The following is a 19,567-nucleotide window of genomic DNA, read 5'->3' as shown; positions in this document are numbered from 1 at the left end:
ACATTTAGGGGTATATTCAATAAGAGTCGGGTCCATTCCGACATGCAGTTGTCGGAATGGACCCGACAACCCCTATTCAAAAGAGCGGCCAAATCCGACTGTCGGATTTGGCCGCTCCCGTGTCCTCCTGCTGCTGTCAGCAGCGGGGGGAGCTGTCAGCGGCGCCGGGGGATGGGAGCTGTCAGTGGCGCCGGCCGCCTGGAGGAGGTGATGTCTTCGGCGCCGGGAGCAGGTGACGTCAGTGGCGCCGGGGGCAGAGCAGCGGAGGAGACGGAGCGGACGGGAGAGCAGACGGGGAAGCAGCGGCTGCAGCAGCGGAGGCTCACGGCAGCATCCACCTGGCTCCAGCAAGCGGGACTTAGCGTCCACCCGGCTCCAGCAAGCGGGACTTCGCTTGCTGGAGCCGGGTGGACGCTGCCGCTGGGTCCCTGCTCTCCCCGCTGCTCCCCCGTCTCCTGCTCTCAACTCACTCATCTCAATCTGACTTTTTTAAAGTCGGATTGAGATTGTCGGAAACGGGGCTAAAACCTGTCGGGTTTGGCCCCGCTTCCGACAATGCATTCCGACAAGTCGGGTTTCCCGACTTGTCGGAATAAATGGGGCCGTAATGAATAGGTCGGAACCCCTTCCGACCTAAAACTGTCGGAAACTGCTGTCTTTCCGACAAGACGGCAGCTTCCGACAGTTATTGAATCTACCCCTTAGTGAAAATGATTTGTGGAGTACTTTTTTTTTTTTATAAAGTAGTAACACTAATAGTAATAACTTTCATTATCAGGTTTTTAAAACACCACCTCCTGGAGTACGGAAAATTATAATTGCCACCAACATTGCAGAGACAAGGTAAGCATGATGGTGCAGGAAAGTAGTGGTGTATATATAAGGAGAGGGACATCACAGAATATATATCCCTACAAGATTCCATATGTAGATTTTTACAGAGAATAGACCAGGGTTTCACAAACTCTGTCCTCAAGGCACCCTACCAGCCCTGGTTTCAAGGGTTTTCATACTTGTGCACAGATTATATAATTAAACAGACTAAAGCAGAGGTTCTCAAACGCAGTCCTCAAGGCACCCCAACGGTCCAGGTTTTGAGTATATCCATGCTTGGCCACAGGTGACTTAATTAGCATCACAGTCAATTTGATTAACCATCTGTGCTGAACCATGGATATGCCTAAAACCTGGACCGTTGGGGTGCCTTGAAGACCGCATTTGAGAACCTCTGGACTAAGGTACTAATTAAGTCACCTGTGCTTATCCATGGATATCCTTCATTGGATTCATCCTTCATTGTTAGGGTCCCTTGAGGGCCGAAGTTTGGGAACCAAGGGAGTAAGCTTGCGAGCAGAGCCTTCTTACCTCTGTCTGTCTGATAAGAAACTGTTAATGAATAGTCTTACATTAGTGAGCTGTTCCTGAAACTGACTTACATAAAGTGCCATGTTCTGTAAGTATAGAGTACAGATAGACATTACATAGGGGTACTTTGAGCCGGTCCTGGTTGTAAAAATACGGGGAAAAAATTGACAGGGGATCCCCCGTATTTTTACAACCAGCACCGGGCTCTGCGTCCGGTCCTGGTGCAAAAAATACGGGGGACAAAAAGCGTAGGGGTCCCCCGTATTTTTAACACCAGCACCGGGCTCCACTAGCTGGAGAGATAATGCCACAGCCGGGGGACACTTTTATACCGGTCCCTGCGGCCGTGGCATTAAATCCCCAACTAGTCACCCCTGGCCGGGGTACCCTGGAGGAGTGGGGACCCCTTAAATCTCCACCCAAGGGCCAGGGGTGGGGTGAAGCCCGAGGCTGTCCCCCCAATCCAAGGGCTGCGGATGGGGGGCTGATAGCCTTGTGTCAAATAAAAGAATATTGTTTTTTTGTAGCAGAACTACAAGTCCCAGCAAGCCTCCCCCGCAAGCTGGTACTTGGAGAACCACAAATACCAGCATGCGGGGGGTGGGGGGGAACGGGCCCGCTGGTACCTGTAGTTCTACTGCAAAAAAAATACCCAAATAAAAACAGTACACGCACACCGTGAAAGTAAAACTTTATTACATACATGCACGCCGACACACACATACTTACCTATGTTCACACGCCGACTCTGTCCACTTCTCCAAGTAGAATCCACGGGGTTCCTGAAAATAAAATTATACTCACCATAATCCAGTGTAAATCTGTCCTCTTCTTTTTTGTAATCCACGTACTTGGCAAAAAAACAAACCGCAAAAGCCGGACCACGCACTTAAAGGGGTCCCATGTTTACACATGGGACCCCTTTCTCCGAATGCCGGGACCCCACGTGACTCCTGTCACAGAGGGTCCCTTCAGCCAATCAGGGAGCGCCACGTCGTGGCACTCTCCTGATTGGCTGTGCGCGTCTGATCTGTCAGACGACACATGCCGCTCCATTATCTTCAATGGTGGGAACTTTGCGGTCAGCGGTGAGGTTACTCTCACCGCTGACCGCAAAGTTCCCACCATTGAAGATAATGGAGCGGCATAGTGCTATGCGCCGTCTGAGCTCAGACGCGCACAGCCAATCAGGAGAGTGCCACGACGGGACCCTCTGTGACAGGAGTCACGCGGGGTCCCGGCATTCGGGGAAAGGGGTCCCATGTGTAAACATGGGACCCCTTTCAGTGCGTGGTCCGGCTTTTGCAGGTTGTTTTTTTTTTTACTTTCACGGTGTGCGTGTACTGTTTTTATTTGGGTATTTTTTTTGCAGTAGAACTACAGGTACCAGCGGGCCCGTTTCCCCCCCTGCATGCTGGTACTTGTGGTTCTCCAAGGACCAGCTTGCGGGGGAGGCTTGCTGGGACTTGTAGTTCTGCTACAAAAAACCAATATTCTTTTATTTGACACAAGGCTATCAGCCCCCCATCCGCAGCCCTTGGATGGGGGGGGGGGGACAGCCTCGGGCTTCACCCCTGGCGCTTGGGTGGCTGGAGGGGGGGGACCCCTTGATTTAAGGGGTCCCCACTCCTCCAGGGTACCCCGGCCAGGGGTGACTAGTTGGGGATTTAATGCCATGGCCGCAGGGACCGGTATAAAAGTGTCCCCCGGCTGTGGCATTATTTCTCCAGCTAGTGGAGCCCGGTGCTGGTGTTAAAAATACGGGTGACCCCTACGCTTTTTGTCCCCCATATTTTTTGCACCAGGACTGGATGCAGAGCCCGGTGCTGGTTGTAAAAATACGGGGGATCCCCTGTCAATTTTTCCCCCGTATTTTTACAACCAGGACCGGCTCAAAGAGCCCGAGGTTGGTTATGCTTAGAAGGGGGGCCCCACACATTTTTTTTTCTGGGTTTTTTTAAACAGTTTTGTGACGTCCAAAAAGTCGAATCCAGGACGCACACTATCCGTCAATTGGTCCGTTTTTTTCGATAGCGGGACTGTCGAATCCGTTTTTTATTGAATTTGTCGAATTCGGGTCCCGGCGGCAGGGTGTCTGACTGTCGAATTGTGTAGAATTAAAAAAGCCGGAATTTGACCGCAATTGCATATACCCCATAATGTTTTAAGTCCAATGTACCATCCCATAGTTCCCCTTGATTGTCTCATGACAAATACCTGTTCTGCATTTCTTAATATATGGCATTTCATATAAAATTAAAAGCAGTGGTAGCCGGATGATAGGTTGACAGTGTCTAGGTTCACACCATGTTGTCGACATTTATTAGGTCGACAGGTGCAAAATAACGACAGATGAAAGGTTGACAGGTACGTAAGGTCAATATGACAATGTTCGACACAAGTTTCTTTTTTTTTACATCTTTTCCCAACTTTTGCTTGATTTACTATCCACTTGGACTAAGATTGAGAATAGTAACCCTTCTTGAAGTGCGGCGGCAAGCAAAGCGAGCCCGCGAGGGTACTCTTTTCCACTGATTGTAGTCACATATGATAAAACAGACAAAGTGAAACCCCAAACACTAAAAAAAAAAAAAAAAAATGTTGGCGACCATTATCATTTTGAACCTTTTGACACTGTCAACCTTTTGTACCTGTAGACCTAGTGCATGTCGACCATATGGGGTCGACCTATTGACTGTCTGTCTAGACATTGTAGATCTTCTATACCACACCCAAGAGGAGTATGTGCTAATTATTGCAGACCTACCTTTCGTTACATTGTGGACGTAGGTGGGGTGATGGGTGCAGTCGTTTCTGTGGGATTTTTGGTTTGGCTGTTACTGTGGACCGGTTAACCTATGTTTAGTTATTCATGTAAAAACAACATACATTGCACTCCTAAGTAAGTGGATGCTCACCTTTTATATAATTGTAGTTTTCTGATGTTTCTTTGTGTTTTAGTATCACCATAGATGACGTGGTTCATGTGATAGATGGCGGCAAAATAAAGGAGACACACTATGACACCCAAAATAATATCAGCACCATGACTGCAGAATGGGTTAGCCATGCTAATGCCAAGCAGAGGAAAGGACGTGCTGGCAGGTGAGGAATAGTGGAGAATTCTGCTCTGTATTGGCCTTCTATAGGCCAAGGTGATGCATAGGTATGTGGTTACATGTACTTAGAACAAAGTTCTGCAGAAGAAATTAAGAAACTGAGAAGAAGGGTGATAGAGCCGTTGGGGGATAAAGCACAACGGGTACTAGGAAGATATGCAGTAAAACCTGCTCCTCTCCTGAGATGATGCTAGATAAATCCGTTTGATACCAAAGCACTAACATAAGCCACATAACACAAAGTTTTATGCAAGTTGACACAAAACAGGAATCAACCATTTGAGCATATACAGTAAAGAGGGGTGGAAATCAGATGTTTTCTCCAATGACTTAGATATGAAAAGTGTTTTGTTTAGGTCCATTTTCTTTGCACCGCCTTTATTATGAGTTTTCTCATTTGGTTACCTGTGTTTCTGTGGGTCTGTTTAAAAAAGAAAATAAACATCTAGTTGCTGTTGACAACACCAGATTTTTTCCTTTGCATTAAGTTTCATAGATGTACGCAGTTTACATGCTATAGTATCTTGTTGGTCACTCGGCTTGAGAGCAGGCTACACGCTGCTATGCTCACATCTGGTGGCTTCTGCCATACGTCAAAGTTCGCGGATCCCACAAGCCATCTGAAGTGACATTATACTTTCTTACAACAATACTGACTTAGATTACAGGGAGTCATGGTTAGACCTATACTAAAATAATGTACTATTTCCTTGCAGAGTAAAGCCAGGGTACTGCTACCACCTCTACAACAGCCTGAGGGATAGTCTGCTAAATGATTACCAGCTACCAGAAATTGTCAGGACACCACTGGAAGAGCTGTGTCTGCATATCAAGGTATCGGCTCTATACAAGGGACTTCTCATGTATTGTCAAATCATTGTACAACAAGAAAAACTTTTAATTTTTTCCTTCTAAAAATAGTCACTTTACTCATTTCAGATCAAGAAAAAATTACTATAACTTCAGAATGTAATTTACTCTCGTTTATGAGCTACACCACTTGTGCTATATGTACTTCAGTATTACAATCATAGTAAAAAGCCGTTTTAAAATAACCTGATACTTTCTTGACAAAATATACATAACAGTTTCAATTCAATCCAATTGCAAATAAGAGCACACAACGAAACAACATGCAGCACCGAATGAACTAACTAAAAAAGTGTCCTGTTCATGAGAGTGGCCTTTGCTTGTCACTAGCACTCCTATTCAGGGACATCACTTGCCATTGTCCAGCGGAAGTCAGCAAGCATAGAAGCGTTCCACCTACCCGGATACCTTTGTTCCATGCTGAATTGTTTTGGTGGAATCGCTCACTGTGCTCCTCTCTCACTGCCCCGTAGTTATCAGGGATAAAGTCCAGATGAAAGTTGAAAGAGATTTTGAATGACATGATGCAGCCTAATTGATTATACTTTTTAGAAGGTTGTTCATAAGCTCAACATAGCTTCCAACTTTCATGTTACTCACTAAGCCAGGCACAACATCTTTAAAGGCTTAAAGTTTTCATACTTAAGAAGTTGACGAATTTGCGGACAAGCAAAGATTCCTTATGATTGGAGTAATTTTGTGTTTCTGGGTGGAAAATGACACATCACCACGCACCTAACAAAAATGGGCAGCAGTGTTAACACAGTCATGGGGCATCCTGGCTTTGGAAGTTAATCGTAACCACAAAACTCAAACAAATGAAAGGGACATCATTTATAAGCTTCACTTGATGCAAGCTATAAGCAGACAGTAAACAAAACATGGCCTACAATGACTTAGCATTCGTATATTCAGCTTTGCCATTCTATATATTCTCTAGACGCCAAAATTCCTTTGTAATTAACAAAATACCCTATCATTAACATAAATGGGCTATAGCTCGGAACCGAGAGCTAACGGAGTGTTATAAATGTCATTTGTTCTTCCCATGCTGAAGTCAATTTCACGTCAGAAACTTTTTCACTGTGATACGTGTTGGCTTACATAAGCTAGTACTGTATTCTCTCTACAGATCTTAAAGCTTGGAGGTATTGCCACTTTCCTTAGGAAGCTAATGGACCCACCATCACGGGAAGCAATAATCCTGGCAATAAATCACCTTATGGAACTGGTATGTACTGATTATTATACAGTCTGTCCTTAAATGTACAGTATGTACATGCACCATGCGAAACATATTTTTACAGTAGTATATCTATGACATTGTATTGGCATGCAATAGTACAGTACATTGCATGTAAATGCTGTAGTGCATTATTATACTGCTATTTTATAAATGTTGGTGCCTATTTGAGAGTAAACATGAAATGCTTTGTTTTGGAAAGTCTACATCACAACATTACATCATTCGTTTTTGGAACTCACAGGAGGATAATGAAGGAGATTTGGGGGTTATTATGTATAAATCTACTTAATAGTTTTGTGTACTTTCAAAAGCATACCTGTTCCACCATTTTAGTTCTTCACGGAGCAGTCCCCCTAAAGTGGAGGTAATCATGTGGACAGGTGTGGTTTTGGTGAATCAAGGCACGGCCCAATTTCTTTGGCAGATACATTTTCACTTCCAAGATGATCGCTACAGTAGGTGGCAGTTGAACAATGAGAAAAATTCCACAAGTAACGATATCCTTTCCATTCACTCACAGAATGCTCTGGACAGGCAAGAAGAACTGACTCCACTTGGCTTCCACTTGGCCCGCTTGCCCGTTGAGCCACACATTGGCAAAATGATTCTGTTTGGGGCCCTTTTCTGTTGTTTAGATCCAGTCTTAACAATTGCTTCAAGTCTCAGCTTTAAAGATCCATTTATCATTCCTTTGGTAAGTTGTCACTTAAAAATATTTGAGCCTGATGTTTCCATTGCCTGCTGCTTGTGGTTATAACGAGAAGATAAAACCTAGGCTGATGTACACAACACACAAATTGCAGCCATTACACAACCCTTACATAAGGCAGTGGGCAGCAACATTGATAGGTTCTGGTGTCTCTCTTTCAGCAGCCTTATTGGATACTAATGAAATAAAGGAAACATATCGCTGTGTAAGTTATCCATTATGAGTTTGTATAGGGTGGAGATAGCATGTGGAGTGGGTATATGGTGACATGTATAGCTTCTCAGAAAGATTGAGTTTGCTGTTGGACAGTAACTTCCTGCTGTAGGATGTCTAAAAACTGTCAAACTTGGAGGTATCTCCAAAATTCAGAATTGGAGATATCCCAAGTGGCTTGAATCTCTGAGAAGTGACGGATCCCTTACGTAGACACCAGCTGGCCTGCCCTAAAGATACTTGCCCAAAAGGAGAAGCTAGCCATGTGTAATTCTGGGAGGAAATTAAGGTTTTGGAGGAAAGATGTAAGTGGGCCAAAATCAGATGCTTTTGTGAGTAAGGTGTGAGTTTTTCCAGCATAAGAGAGTGGGGGTAGTGATTGGGTGTGAATGCGTAACAACTAAGGAGTAATTTCAGTTAATGTCAAGTCAAAATACTATACTATTCTAGTGTTCACTCTAGGAGTGAAAAGGGGCAGGGCGCCGGACTCCGGGGGCACTCTAGCGCGAGCGCGCCCGAAATGGGGGCGTGGCCACGCAAATTAGGGGGCGTGGCCACACCTCCGTCATTTTAGGGGGCGGTGCGGCACACAGACGCTACTATAGAGAGCGTCTGTGGCCGGCGACGTCACTGTTGGGGGCGTGCCCAGCACCTCAGTCGGTGCTGGGCTTCCCCCAGCCCTCTCCCAATGCGTGAATGGATGCCGCGCGCATGCGCACGGCATCTATACACGCCGGGAGGGCAGGGAGCGGGCGGCTGTTCTAGCAGGGCGCCGCAAAAGGGGCAGGGCGGGTTTTGCCTGCTAAAAAACGGGCAGGGCGCGGCGCCCTGCTAAAACAGCCTAGAGTGAACACTACTGTTCTGTGGAAATCTATTGGTTCATGGCTTTCACTCAGGTTCATTCCAGTATTTTATTTAACATACAGTATTGTGATGTGATAATAACTAATAAGATGTGTCAATTGAGACCTCCCATAAGTTTTTGCCGGCACAAAATATCCTGTTTTAGGCAAGTTGGTTTCCCTGCCCATACAGTGTCTTGTATAGCTGAAATCATGTGTATTTAACATGTATGGGCAAAGCCTGTAAGATATAGAGGCTCTTGGAAATTGCGGTCTGGCAGGTAAGCTGTTGCGCATAATAGGACAAGATCTGCAGCTGTCTACCTGCATGATACCAGGAGGACATCCACTACCTACCTTCAATATTTGTCTTATTATCAACCCATGGAAACTACAGTACTAAAGCAAAAGGGGGACAAACTATTCATCCACAATTTATATAATCTGTTTCCTCAAATAGTTTAATTCTTGTGCAGTGGTCGACTCCTTCTATGAATAGCAATTGTGCTCACTTTTACTTTATTTTCTCTACCAAGGGTAAGGAGAAATTGGCAGATGCAAGAAGAAAGGCATTGTCGCGGGACACTAAAAGTGACCATCTGACGGTTGTCAATGCACTCTCGGTGAGAAATGGCACACCTCTTATTGATATGTTGCTGGGCAGTTTATTTTTTGTCCATTTAATCGTTTTTGTGACCAACTCAGTTTGTTAATATAATACTTAACTGACCTGCTGCTCTTTTATGTGTTATAGAGCATTTTATCTTTTCTTTAATGTGCTGCTTTCATAGGGCTGGGAGGATTCGAAGCGGTGCGGAGTTAGAGCAGAGAGGGACTACTGTTGGGACAACTTTCTGTCTGCTAATACACTAAAGGTAATGTCTCCAGTAAAAGTGTGTTCTTTCTGGTCATACCTTGTCATCCACAGAACTTCAAAGATCAGATAAACATCATCCATGAAGAAATCTCTTCTTGACATTCTTTGCCCCACAACCACCTTCTCCTCCACTCATAGTCATACCCATCCTCAGATGAGTTTTCACACTCTTCTCCTCCTACTACCCATTCCTCCTGTCTTTGTGATTCAGGTTCATCCCACCTCTTACACATACGTCATCCAATACTTGCTGTCATCTATCTCATCTCTTTATTGTGTCCCTATCACCTTCTCTTTCATCTTCACACATCCTATTCTCTAGTAAACCATCCCTTGACCCAATCTCTACCTCGGGCTACTATTAATCTCTTTTCTCTAACGTCCTAGTGGATGCTGGGGACTCCGTCAGGACCATGGGGAATAGCGGGCTCCGCAGGAGACAGGGCACATCTAAAAAAGCTTTAAGGTCACATGGTGCGTACTGGCTCCTCCCCCTATGACCCTCCTCCAAGCCTAAGTTAGGTTTTTGTGCCCGTCCGAGAGGGTGCAATCTAGGTGGCTCTCCTAAAGAGCTGTTTAGAAAAGTTTTTTTTTAGGTTTCAATCTCAGTGATTCCTGCTGGCAACAGGATCACTGCATCGAGGGACTTAGGGGAGAGATTTCCAACTCACCTGCGTGCAGGATGGATTGGAGTCTTAGGCTACTGGACACTTAGCTCCAGAGGGAGTCGGAACACAGGTCAGCCTGGGGTTCGTCCCGGAGCCGCGCCGCCGATCCCCCTTACAGACGCTGAAGAGACGGCAGAACGGAGGTCCGGAAAACAGGCGGCAGAAGACTCCACAGTCTTCATGAAGGTAGCGCACAGCACTGCAGCTGTGCGCCATTGTTGTCACACGGCTCACTGACTCAGTCACGGAGGGTGCAGGGCGCTGCTGGGGGCGCCCTGGGCAGCAATATAATTACCTTTAGTGGCAAAATAAATACATCACATATAGCCATTAAGGCTATATGTATGTATTTTAACCCAGGCCAGTTTCTTAAAAACCGGGAGAAAAAGCCAGCCGAAAAAGGGGCGGAGCTTATTCTCCTCAGCACTCAGCGCCATTTTCCTGCTCAGCTCCGCTGGTGAGGAAGGCTCCCAGGACTCTCCCCTGCACTGCACTGCAGAAACAGGGTAACAAAGAGAAGGGGGGCATAAATTGGCGATATTTATATATTAAGAGCGCATATATAGTAAACAACACCTTCTAGGGTTGTTTATATACATTTATAGCGCTTTTGGTGTGTGCTGGCAAACTCTCCCTCTGTCTCCCCAAAGGGCTAAGGGGTCCTGTCTTCGATTAGAGCATTCCCTGTGTGGCTGCTGTGTGTCGGTACGTGTGTGTCGACATGTATGAGGACGATGTTGGTGTGGAGGCAGAGCAATTGCCGATGATGGTAATGTCACCCCCTAGGGAGTCGACACCGGAATGGATGGCTTTAGTTATGGAATTACGTGATAATGTCAGCACACTACAAAAGTCAGTTGACGAAATAAGACGCCCGGCAAACCAGTTAGTACCGGTTCAGGCGTCTCAGACACCGTCAGGGGCTGTAAAACGTCCTTTACCTCAGTCAGTCGACACGGGTACCGACACAGATGAATCTAGTGTCGACGGTGAAGAAACAAACGTATTTTCCAATAGGGCCACACGTTATATGATCACGGCAATGAAGGAGGCGTTGCAGATCTCTGATACTGCTGGTACCTCAAAAAGGGGTATTATGTGGGGGGTGAAAAAACTACCTGTATTTTTCCCAGAATCAGAGGAATTGAATGATGTGTGTGATGAAGCGTGGGTTACCCCCGATAGAAAATTGCTAATTTCAAAGAAGTTATTGGCATTATACCCTTTCCCACCAGAGGTTAGGGCGCGCTGGGAAACACCCCCTAGGGTGGATAAGGCGCTCACACGTTTATCAAAGCAAGTGGCGTTGCCGTCCCCTGATACGGCCGCCCTCAAGGATCCAGCAGATAGGAGGCTGGAAACTACACTGAAGAGTATATACACACATACTGGTGTTATACTGCGACCGGCAATAGCCTCAGCCTGGATGTGCAGTGCTGGGGTAGTGTGGTTGGATTCTCTGACTGAAAATATTGAGACCCTGGATAGGGACAGTATTTTATTGACTCTAGAGCAATTAAAGGATGCTTTTCTTTATATGCGAGATGCTCAGAGGGATGTTTGTACTCTAGCATCAAGAGTAAGCGCGATGTCCATATCTGCCAGAAGAAGTTTATGGACGCGACAGTGGTCAGGTGATGCGGATTCCAAGAGGCATATGGAAGTATTGCCATATAAAGGAGAGGAATTGTTTGGGGTCGGTCTTTCGGACCTGGTGACCACGGCAACTGCCGGCAAATCCACCTTTTTACCTCAGACCCCTTCACAACAGAAAAAGACACCGTCTTTTCAGCCGCAGTCCTTTCGCTCCTATAAAAAGCGACCAAAAGGACAGTCTTATCTGCCGAGAGGCAGAGGAAAGGGTAAGAAAGGGCAGCACGCAGCCCCTGCCCAGGAACAGAAGCCCGCCCCGGCTTCTACAAAGCCATCAGCATGACGCTGGGGCTTTACAAGCGGACTCAGGAACGGTGGGGGGTCGACTCAAGATTTTCAGCAATCAATGGGCTCACTCACAAGTGGACCCGTGGGTCCTGCAGATAATATCTCAGGGTTACATGCTGGAGTTCGAAAGGTTTCCCCCTCGCCGGTTCCTAAAGTCTGCTTTACCAACGTCTCCCTCAGAAAGGACGTCGGTTTTGGAAGCCATTCACAAGCTGTATTCTCAGCAGGTGATAGTCAAGGTACCCCTCCTACAACAGGGAAAGGGGTATTATTCCACTCTATTTGTGGTACCGAAACCGGACGGTTCGGTAAGGCCTATTCTAAATCTGAAATCCTTGAACCTGTACATACAGAAATTCAAGTTCAAGATGGAGTCACTCAGGGCAGTGATAGCGAATCTGGAAGAAGGAGACTTCATGGTGTCCTTGGACATAAAAGATGCTTATCTACATGTCCCGATTTACCCCTCACACCAAGGGTATCTCAGGTTCGTGATACAAGACTGTCATTATCAGTTTCAAACGCTGCCGTTTGGTTTGTCCACGGCCCCTCGGGTCTTTACCAAGGTAATGACCGAAATGATGGTTCTTCTACGAAGAAAAGGCGTATTAATTATCCCTTACTTGGACGATCTCCTGATAAGGGCAAAGTCCAGAGAACAGCTGGAAGTCGGTGTGGTGCTAACACAAGTAGTGCTTCAGCAACACGGGTGGATTCTAAATCTTCCAAAATCTCAATTGACCCCGACAACGCATCTGCTGTTCCTGGGTATGATTCTGGACACGGTTCAGAAAAAGGTATTTCTCCCGGAAGAGAAAGCAAGGGAGTTATCCGAACTTGTCAGGAACCTCCTAAAACCAGGAACTGTGTCAGTACATCAATGCACAAGAGTCCTGGGAAAGATGGTGGCTTCGTACGAAGCGATTCCATTCGGCAGATTCCATGCACGGACATTTCAGTGGGATCTGCTGGACAAATGGTCCGGATCGCATCTGCACATGCATCAGCGGATAACACTGTCACCGAGAACAAGGTTGTCTCTCCTGTGGTGGTTGCAGACTGCCCATCTGTTAGTGGGCCGCAGATTCGGCATACAGGACTGGGTCCTGGTGACTACGGATGCCAGCCTACGAGGTTGGGGAGCAGTCACAAAGGGAAGAAACTTCCAGGGCGTGTGGTCAAACCTGGAGACGTCTCTTCACATAAATATACTGGAGCTAAGAGCGATCTACAATGCTCTAAGTCTGGCAAAACCGCTGCTTCAGGGTCAGCCGGTGTTGATCCAGTCCGACAACATCACGGCAGTCGCCCACGTAAACCGACAAGGCGGCACGAGAAGCAGGAGTGCAATGGCAGAAGCTGCAAGGATTCTGCGCTGGGCGGAGAATCATGTCATAGCACTGTCAGCAGTGTTCATCCCGGGAGTGGACAACTGGGAAGCAGATTTCCTCAGCAGACACGACCTTCACCCGGGAGAGTGGGGACTTCATCCAGAAGTTTTCCACATGATTGTGAACCGTTGGGAAAAACCAAAGGTGGACATGATGGCGTCTCGCCTCAACAAAAAATTGGACAGGTATTGCGCCAGGTCAAGAGACCCTCAGGCAATAGCTGTGGACGCTCTGGTAACACCGTGGGTGTACCAGTCAGTGTATGTGTTCCCTCCTCTGCCTCTCATACCAAAGGTACTGAGAATTATACGGAAAAGAGGAGTGAGAACAATACTGGTGGCTCCGGACTGGCCAAGAAGAACTTGGTATCCGGAACTTCAAGAGATGCTCACGGAGGATCCGTGGCCTCTACCTCTAAGAAGGGATCTGCTTCAGCAGGGACCTTGTATGTTCCAAGACTTACCGCGTCTGCGTTTGACGGCAGGGCGGTTGAACGCCGGATTCTAAAAGAAAAGGGCATTCCAGAGGAAGTTATTCCTACCTTGATTAAGGCTAGAAAGGAAGTGACTGTACAACATTATCACCGCATTTGGCGGAAATATGTTGCGTGGTGTGAGGCCAAGAAGGCTCCAACGGAAGAATTTCAATTGGGTCGATTCTTGCATTTCCTGCAAGCAGGATTGTCTATGGGCCTAAAATTGGGGTCCATTAAAGTTCAAATTTCGGCCTTATCAATTTTCTTCCAGAAGGAATTGGCGTCAGTGCCTGAAGTACAAACTTTTGTCAAAGGTGTACTACATATACAACCCCCAATAGTGCCTCCAGTGGCACCGTGGGATTTGAACGTGGTTCTAAATTTTCTCAAATCTCATTGGTTTGAGCCGTTAAAATCGGTAGAATTAAAATACCTTACATGGAAGGTAACCATGCTGTTGGCCCTGGCTTCAGCCAGGAGAGTTTCAGAGTTGGCAGCTTTGTCATACAAGAGCCCATATCTGATATTCCATTCGGACAGGGCAGAATTGAGGACACGTCCTCAATTTCTCCCTAAGGTGGTTTCGGCATTTCACTTGAACCAGCCTATTGTGGTGCCTGCGGCTACTAGCGACTTGGAGGACTCCAAGTTACTGGACGTTGTCAGAGCATTAAAAATATATATTTCAAGGACAGCTGGAGTCAGAAAAACTGACTCGTTGTTTACATTGTATGCACCCAACAAGATGGGTGCTCCTGCGTCTAAACAGACGATTGCACGTTGGATCTGTAGCACAATCCAACTTGCACATTCTGTGGCAGGCGTGCCACAGCCTAAATCTGTAAAGGCCCACTCCACAAGGAAGGTGGGCTCATCTTGGGCGGCTGCCCGAGGGGTCTCGGCATTACAACTTTGCCGAGCAGCTACGTGGTCAGGGGAGAACACGTTTGTAAAATTTTACAAATTTGATACTCTGGCTAAAGAGGACCTGGAGTTTTCTCATTCGGTGCTGCAGAGTCATCCGCACTCTCCCGCCCGTTTGGGAGCTTTGGTATAATCCCCATGGTCCTGACGGAGTCCCCAGCATCCACTAGGACGTTAGAGAAAATAAGAATTTACTTACCGATAATTCTATTTCTCATAGTCCGTAGTGGATGCTGGGCGCCCATCCCAAGTGCGGATTGTCTGCAATGCTTGTACATAGTTATTGTTACAAAATCGGGTTATTACTGTTGTTGTGAGCCATCTTTTCAGAGGCTACTTCGTTTTGTTATCATACTGTTAACTGGGTTCAGATCACAAGTTGTACGGTGTGATTGGTGTGGCTGGTATGAGTCTTACCCGGGATTCAAGATCCTTCCTTATTGTGTACGCTCGTCTGGGCACAGTACCTAACTGAGGCTTGGAGGAGGGTCATAGGGGGAGGAGCCAGTACGCACCATGTGACCTAAAAGCTTTTTTAGATGTGCCCTGTCTCCTGCGGAGCCCGCTATTCCCCATGGTCCTGACAGAGTCCCCAGCATCCACTACGGACTATGAGAAATAGAATTATCGGTAAGTAAATTCTTATTATTCTTTGCTTTCAAACAATTTGAGCTGCTTGTATACATCCCCATGTCTCTCTCTCTCTCTCTCTCTTAACCCTTTGCAGTCGTGCTTACACACATTACATTTTGCTAAAACTGCCCTCCCTAAGGTTGGCAGTGTATCTACTCAAGGCTACGTTCAAGGTTCATTTCTCTCCCCCTTTCTCCAAGTCTGAGGGCAGAGTCGAGGAATGATAGCAAGTCAGCAGCTTCACTGCACAGATCCAGTCCCTAGTCTTAATTCACTCCACCTCACCCAACTTGTTACTAAACCCCTATCCAATCTCTTATCTACTGCCTTAGCTACAGAAGCCAATTGTCTAAGCATTTCCCTGTTCCTCTACACTAGGGGTGAGCAATAAGCGGCCCCTCAACTGTTGTACTACACATACTAGTGTGACCTGCCACAGTTTTAGCATACCCTGATAGCAAAACTGAGGTAGGGCTTGCTGGGGTATGTAGTTCTATTGCAGCTGTAGGATTGCTTATAGCTCAACCTTACTCTAAACTGTAAGCTCTCACGCCTACTCCTCATCAATGTCATCTGTACTGTTTTATATGATTTGTAACTACCTATGGGGTCTATTCATGAAGCAGTGAAAAGAGTAGAGAAGTGAGACACTGGACAAGTTGCCCATGGCAACCAATCAGCTGCTCCGTACAATTGTACTTCAGTGCTGATTGGTTGCCATGGGCAACTTCTCCACTGGTTCACTTCTCCACAATTTTCACTGCTTCATGACTAGACCCCTATATGGTGATGTTGAGTTTTATGGTGCTTACAAATAAATGCCGAAGACTTTCTGGCAGACACATGATTCATTACACATAGCTCCAGCTGTAGGCACCTTTCCTTTTCTTATATTTGCCATTTACTCTAACAGTTCCTTTGTTCCTCAGATGTTGAGTAACATGAAAGGGCAGTTTGCGGAGCATCTGCTAGGAACAGGCTTTGTGAGCAGCAAGAACCCAAAAGACCCCAAATCTAATATTAATTCAGGTAAATGTGAATGCCATATGGTAACTTGTTTAATTGTTCTTACTGTTATTGTGTTGAAATATTTGTTCTGTTTCTAGATAATGAAAAGCTAATTAAGGCTGTCATTTGTGCTGGATTATATCCAAAAGTGGCGAAAATTCGACCTAGCTTCAGTAAAAGAAGACAGACGTAAGTGGTGTAGCTTTACTGCAGTTTCTTGTGTATGCGTCCATTTCACAACTCAGTTTTACATTTTCTGGTCTTTAATCCTGTGTGACATAAGTATTTTTTTTTTTCAAAAAGGTTTTATTAGTCGATTTACAGTTATACACAAGATCTTAAATGTTGCACCAGAACAGTAAAAATTACGGTACATACAATAACCCAGAAAAGGAATTATCTAGCGAGATGGCGAGTAAATCTTTTTTTGTCTAAGTAAGCAAGATGACAGAACTAGTGTATGAAGAGAGAGAGTCCCTCAGGCTTATGGTGTGGCCGACCAGCCTAGGGGGGTGAGAGAGTGGAAAAGAAAAGAGACAGGAAGAAAAGAGAACGAGATCGAGAGCAAAGAGAGAAAGGAGGAGGAGAGGGGTCCAGGTGGCGGGGTCTGGGCAGTCAACACAAAAAGTAGGGAAGGTAACTTAGTTAGCTACAGAATGGGGAGGGGGCATTTTGAGAAGCTAGCCAAGGTAACCAGACTTCGTCAAATGCCCCGGTAGACTGCCTAATGATACTGGTCATATATTCCATCTTATACACGTACCAAACGTAAGAGATGACGGATTGCAAGGATGGTGAAGTGTGAGATTTCCAGGCTTTTGCTATTTGGCATGTCGTAGCGGTAGCCACATGGCGCAATAGCTTCTTCTGGTGTTTAGTTAAGGTCGGGGAGTCTAGAGGCAGTAGGAAGTATTTAGGGTCCAGGGGGATTGGGACAGCGAATAGGCACGAGAGAAGTCGAATAACTTCTTTCCATAAAGATACTAATTTCGGACAAGTCCACCATATATGCATGTATGTCCCTTCAGCAGCGCAACCCCTCCAACAACTGTCTGTAACATCGGGATACATCGCCTTTAAACGAGAGGGTACATAATACCAATGGTATAACAGTTTATACACATTTTCCTTTATCCGAACACAGATAGAACTGGAGGACACGTTACTCCATATTTCTCCCCTTTCTTCTTCATCCAAAGTGACACCCAAATCCCTCTCCCAGGCCAGCTCTCTGCTATCCTTTGGAGCTGCGGCGCCCTGCAATAGCAAAGCATAGAGGTCAGATATAAGACCTTTCGTGGAAGAGCGTCTCAGACATATATTTTCAAGAGTGGTGAGAGGCCTAGAAGAGAGAGTGGTATGAACCCCAGAGTGGAAGTGTCTAAGTTGAAGGTATCTAAAAAAATCACTATGGGGGAAAGAGTATTGAGTCTGAATCTGGGTGTACAAAGGAAAAGGTGTGCCAGATGTGATGTCATTGAGGAAGTAGACGTTCCCCTGTTTTCAGAGTGAAAAAGCAGATTTAACCATACCCGGCGGGAAGGCAGGGTTATGGAACAGGGGTATAAGGGGAGATGGGTTAGGGGCCAATTGTAAATTCCTTAGCACGAGATCCCAAATGCACAGAGAGCGGGCCACCACTGGGTGGAGTGAGGTGGCACGAGGACGGGCGGTTCTCGGAAGCCATAAGAGGGAAGAAAGTGTGGAGAGTCCCAGCTCACCGGCCTCAATAGTTATCCAAACCTTGTCCGTCCCAAAACCACACCACTGAACACAGGAGGCTATTTGAGCTGCATAATAATAGTATTTAAAATTGGGTATGCCTAAGCCTCCGCACCTAGAAGGCTGTTGTAACAACGAGAGTTTAATTCGGGGGTGTTTATTGGCCCAGACGAATCGGGAAGTTTGGTGCTGCAAGAATTTAAAGACGTAGGAGGGAATATAGATCGGGAGCGTTTGGAAAAGGTATGGATATTCATCTTTACAGAATTGGCACAACCAATCCATGAAATGAAATAGGAGGACCAGGTTTGGAGATCCGAACGAATTTGGTCTAAAAGTCGCGGAAAGTTTGCCTGAAAAAGTTGGTGGTGTCTGTGGGTAAGGTAAATTCCTAGATATTTAATTTTACGATTATGCCAGGAGAATGGGAATGTCGATTCAAGTTGTTTCCTAGATGCAGGGGTAATATAAAAATCAAGTACTTCTGTTTTAGTAGTATTAATCTTATAACCAGAGTATTGTGAATATAGGTCTAGCTCAGAGAGGAGAGGAGGAAGTGAGGATGTTGGGTTAGTAAGAGAAACCAATACATCGTCAGTATAAAGTGCAATTTTATATTCCGCCTGGCCGATTTGAACTCCCTTGATATTCGGGTTGAGACGAACCCTGGCCGCTAGAGGCTCCATGACGAGGGCAAAAATCAGGGGTGAGAGCGTGCATCCTTGTCTGGTCCCATTAAATATCCCAAAGCTTGGGGAAGTGACCCCATTGACAGAGACCCGCTCTGAGGAGTTGCGATACAATGCCGAGACACCATCATAAAACTTACCGGAAAAGCCCATGCGTTGAAGAACGGGGAAGGCGAAAGGCCACGAAATGCGATCAAACGCCTTCTCTGCGTCCAAAGCTAATAACAGGGAAGAGGACTTATGCCGATGGATAGAGTGGATAATATAGAAAGAAGGGGGTCCAATCTCAAAGCTAGGATTTTTGCGTAAATTTTCAAATCGACATTAAGCAGTGAAATAGGCCTATAATTGCCGCACTGGGTGGGGTCTCTGTCAGGTTTCGGGATCACAACAATATCAGCTTGGGTGGTTGCCGGAGCGAAGGATGCGCCCCCCAAGATCTGGTTAAAGAGGGCGGTAAGGTGAGGGGTCAAAACTTTAGCGAAGTGTTTGTAATAGTGCGCAGTGAAACCGTCAGGGCCAGGGGCAGCTGAGGGCCGCATAGACTTCACGGCTGTTAACGTCTCCTCTACTGAGATATCCTAATTCAGTTTATCTAATTGGGCTGTGGAGATGCTCGGGAGAGGGGTCGAGGACAGGTAGGAGTGTAGTCTCCCTGGGTCGAGGGAAGGGAAGTGCGTTGGGGTTGGCAAATTATAGAGAGAGCTGTAGTAATCCTTAAACTCTTCGACCTTTTGTTTAGGATCATAGGTGAGACCACCCAAGGTTCGGGAATACAGTTTGTCAATTGCGCCACCCGCGTGTTTATGTCGAAGTTTATTCGCCAGTAGAGAATCAAATTTGTCCGCTTTATCATAGAACTTCTGATTCAATCT

At 46.2% G+C, this 19,567-nt stretch overlaps 1 protein-coding gene across 3 annotated transcripts in view; it reads left to right on the top strand.

Moving 5' to 3' along the window:
- Positions 1–19,567, top strand: part of DHX36 (DEAH-box helicase 36) — a 290,388-nt gene that overhangs the window by 129,117 nt on the left and 141,704 nt on the right. For 2 of the 3 annotated variants that reach the window (XM_063916103.1, XM_063916102.1), the window contains exons 14-22: positions 779–843; positions 4,327–4,470; positions 5,201–5,318; positions 6,487–6,585; positions 7,121–7,294; positions 8,901–8,987; positions 9,156–9,239; positions 16,203–16,302; positions 16,380–16,470. In XM_063916103.1, the coding sequence (XP_063772173.1) occupies positions 779–843; positions 4,327–4,470; positions 5,201–5,318; positions 6,487–6,585; positions 7,121–7,294; positions 8,901–8,987; positions 9,156–9,239; positions 16,203–16,302; positions 16,380–16,470 (962 nt within the window). Of the gene's footprint in view, positions 1–778; positions 844–4,326; positions 4,471–5,200; positions 5,319–6,486; positions 6,586–7,120; positions 7,295–8,900; positions 8,988–9,155; positions 9,240–16,202; positions 16,303–16,379; positions 16,471–17,425; positions 17,687–19,567 lie in introns of those variants that run through there. The other variant, XM_063916105.1, reaches the window with a different exon arrangement.

Source organism: Pseudophryne corroboree, chromosome 4 (assembly GCF_028390025.1).
Source record: "Pseudophryne corroboree isolate aPseCor3 chromosome 4, aPseCor3.hap2, whole genome shotgun sequence".
In the NCBI taxonomy this organism is placed as follows: Eukaryota; Metazoa; Chordata; class Amphibia; order Anura; family Myobatrachidae; genus Pseudophryne; species Pseudophryne corroboree.
The sequence above is the reverse complement of the archived record's forward strand: the minus strand, read 5'-3'. Positions and strand labels throughout refer to the sequence as shown.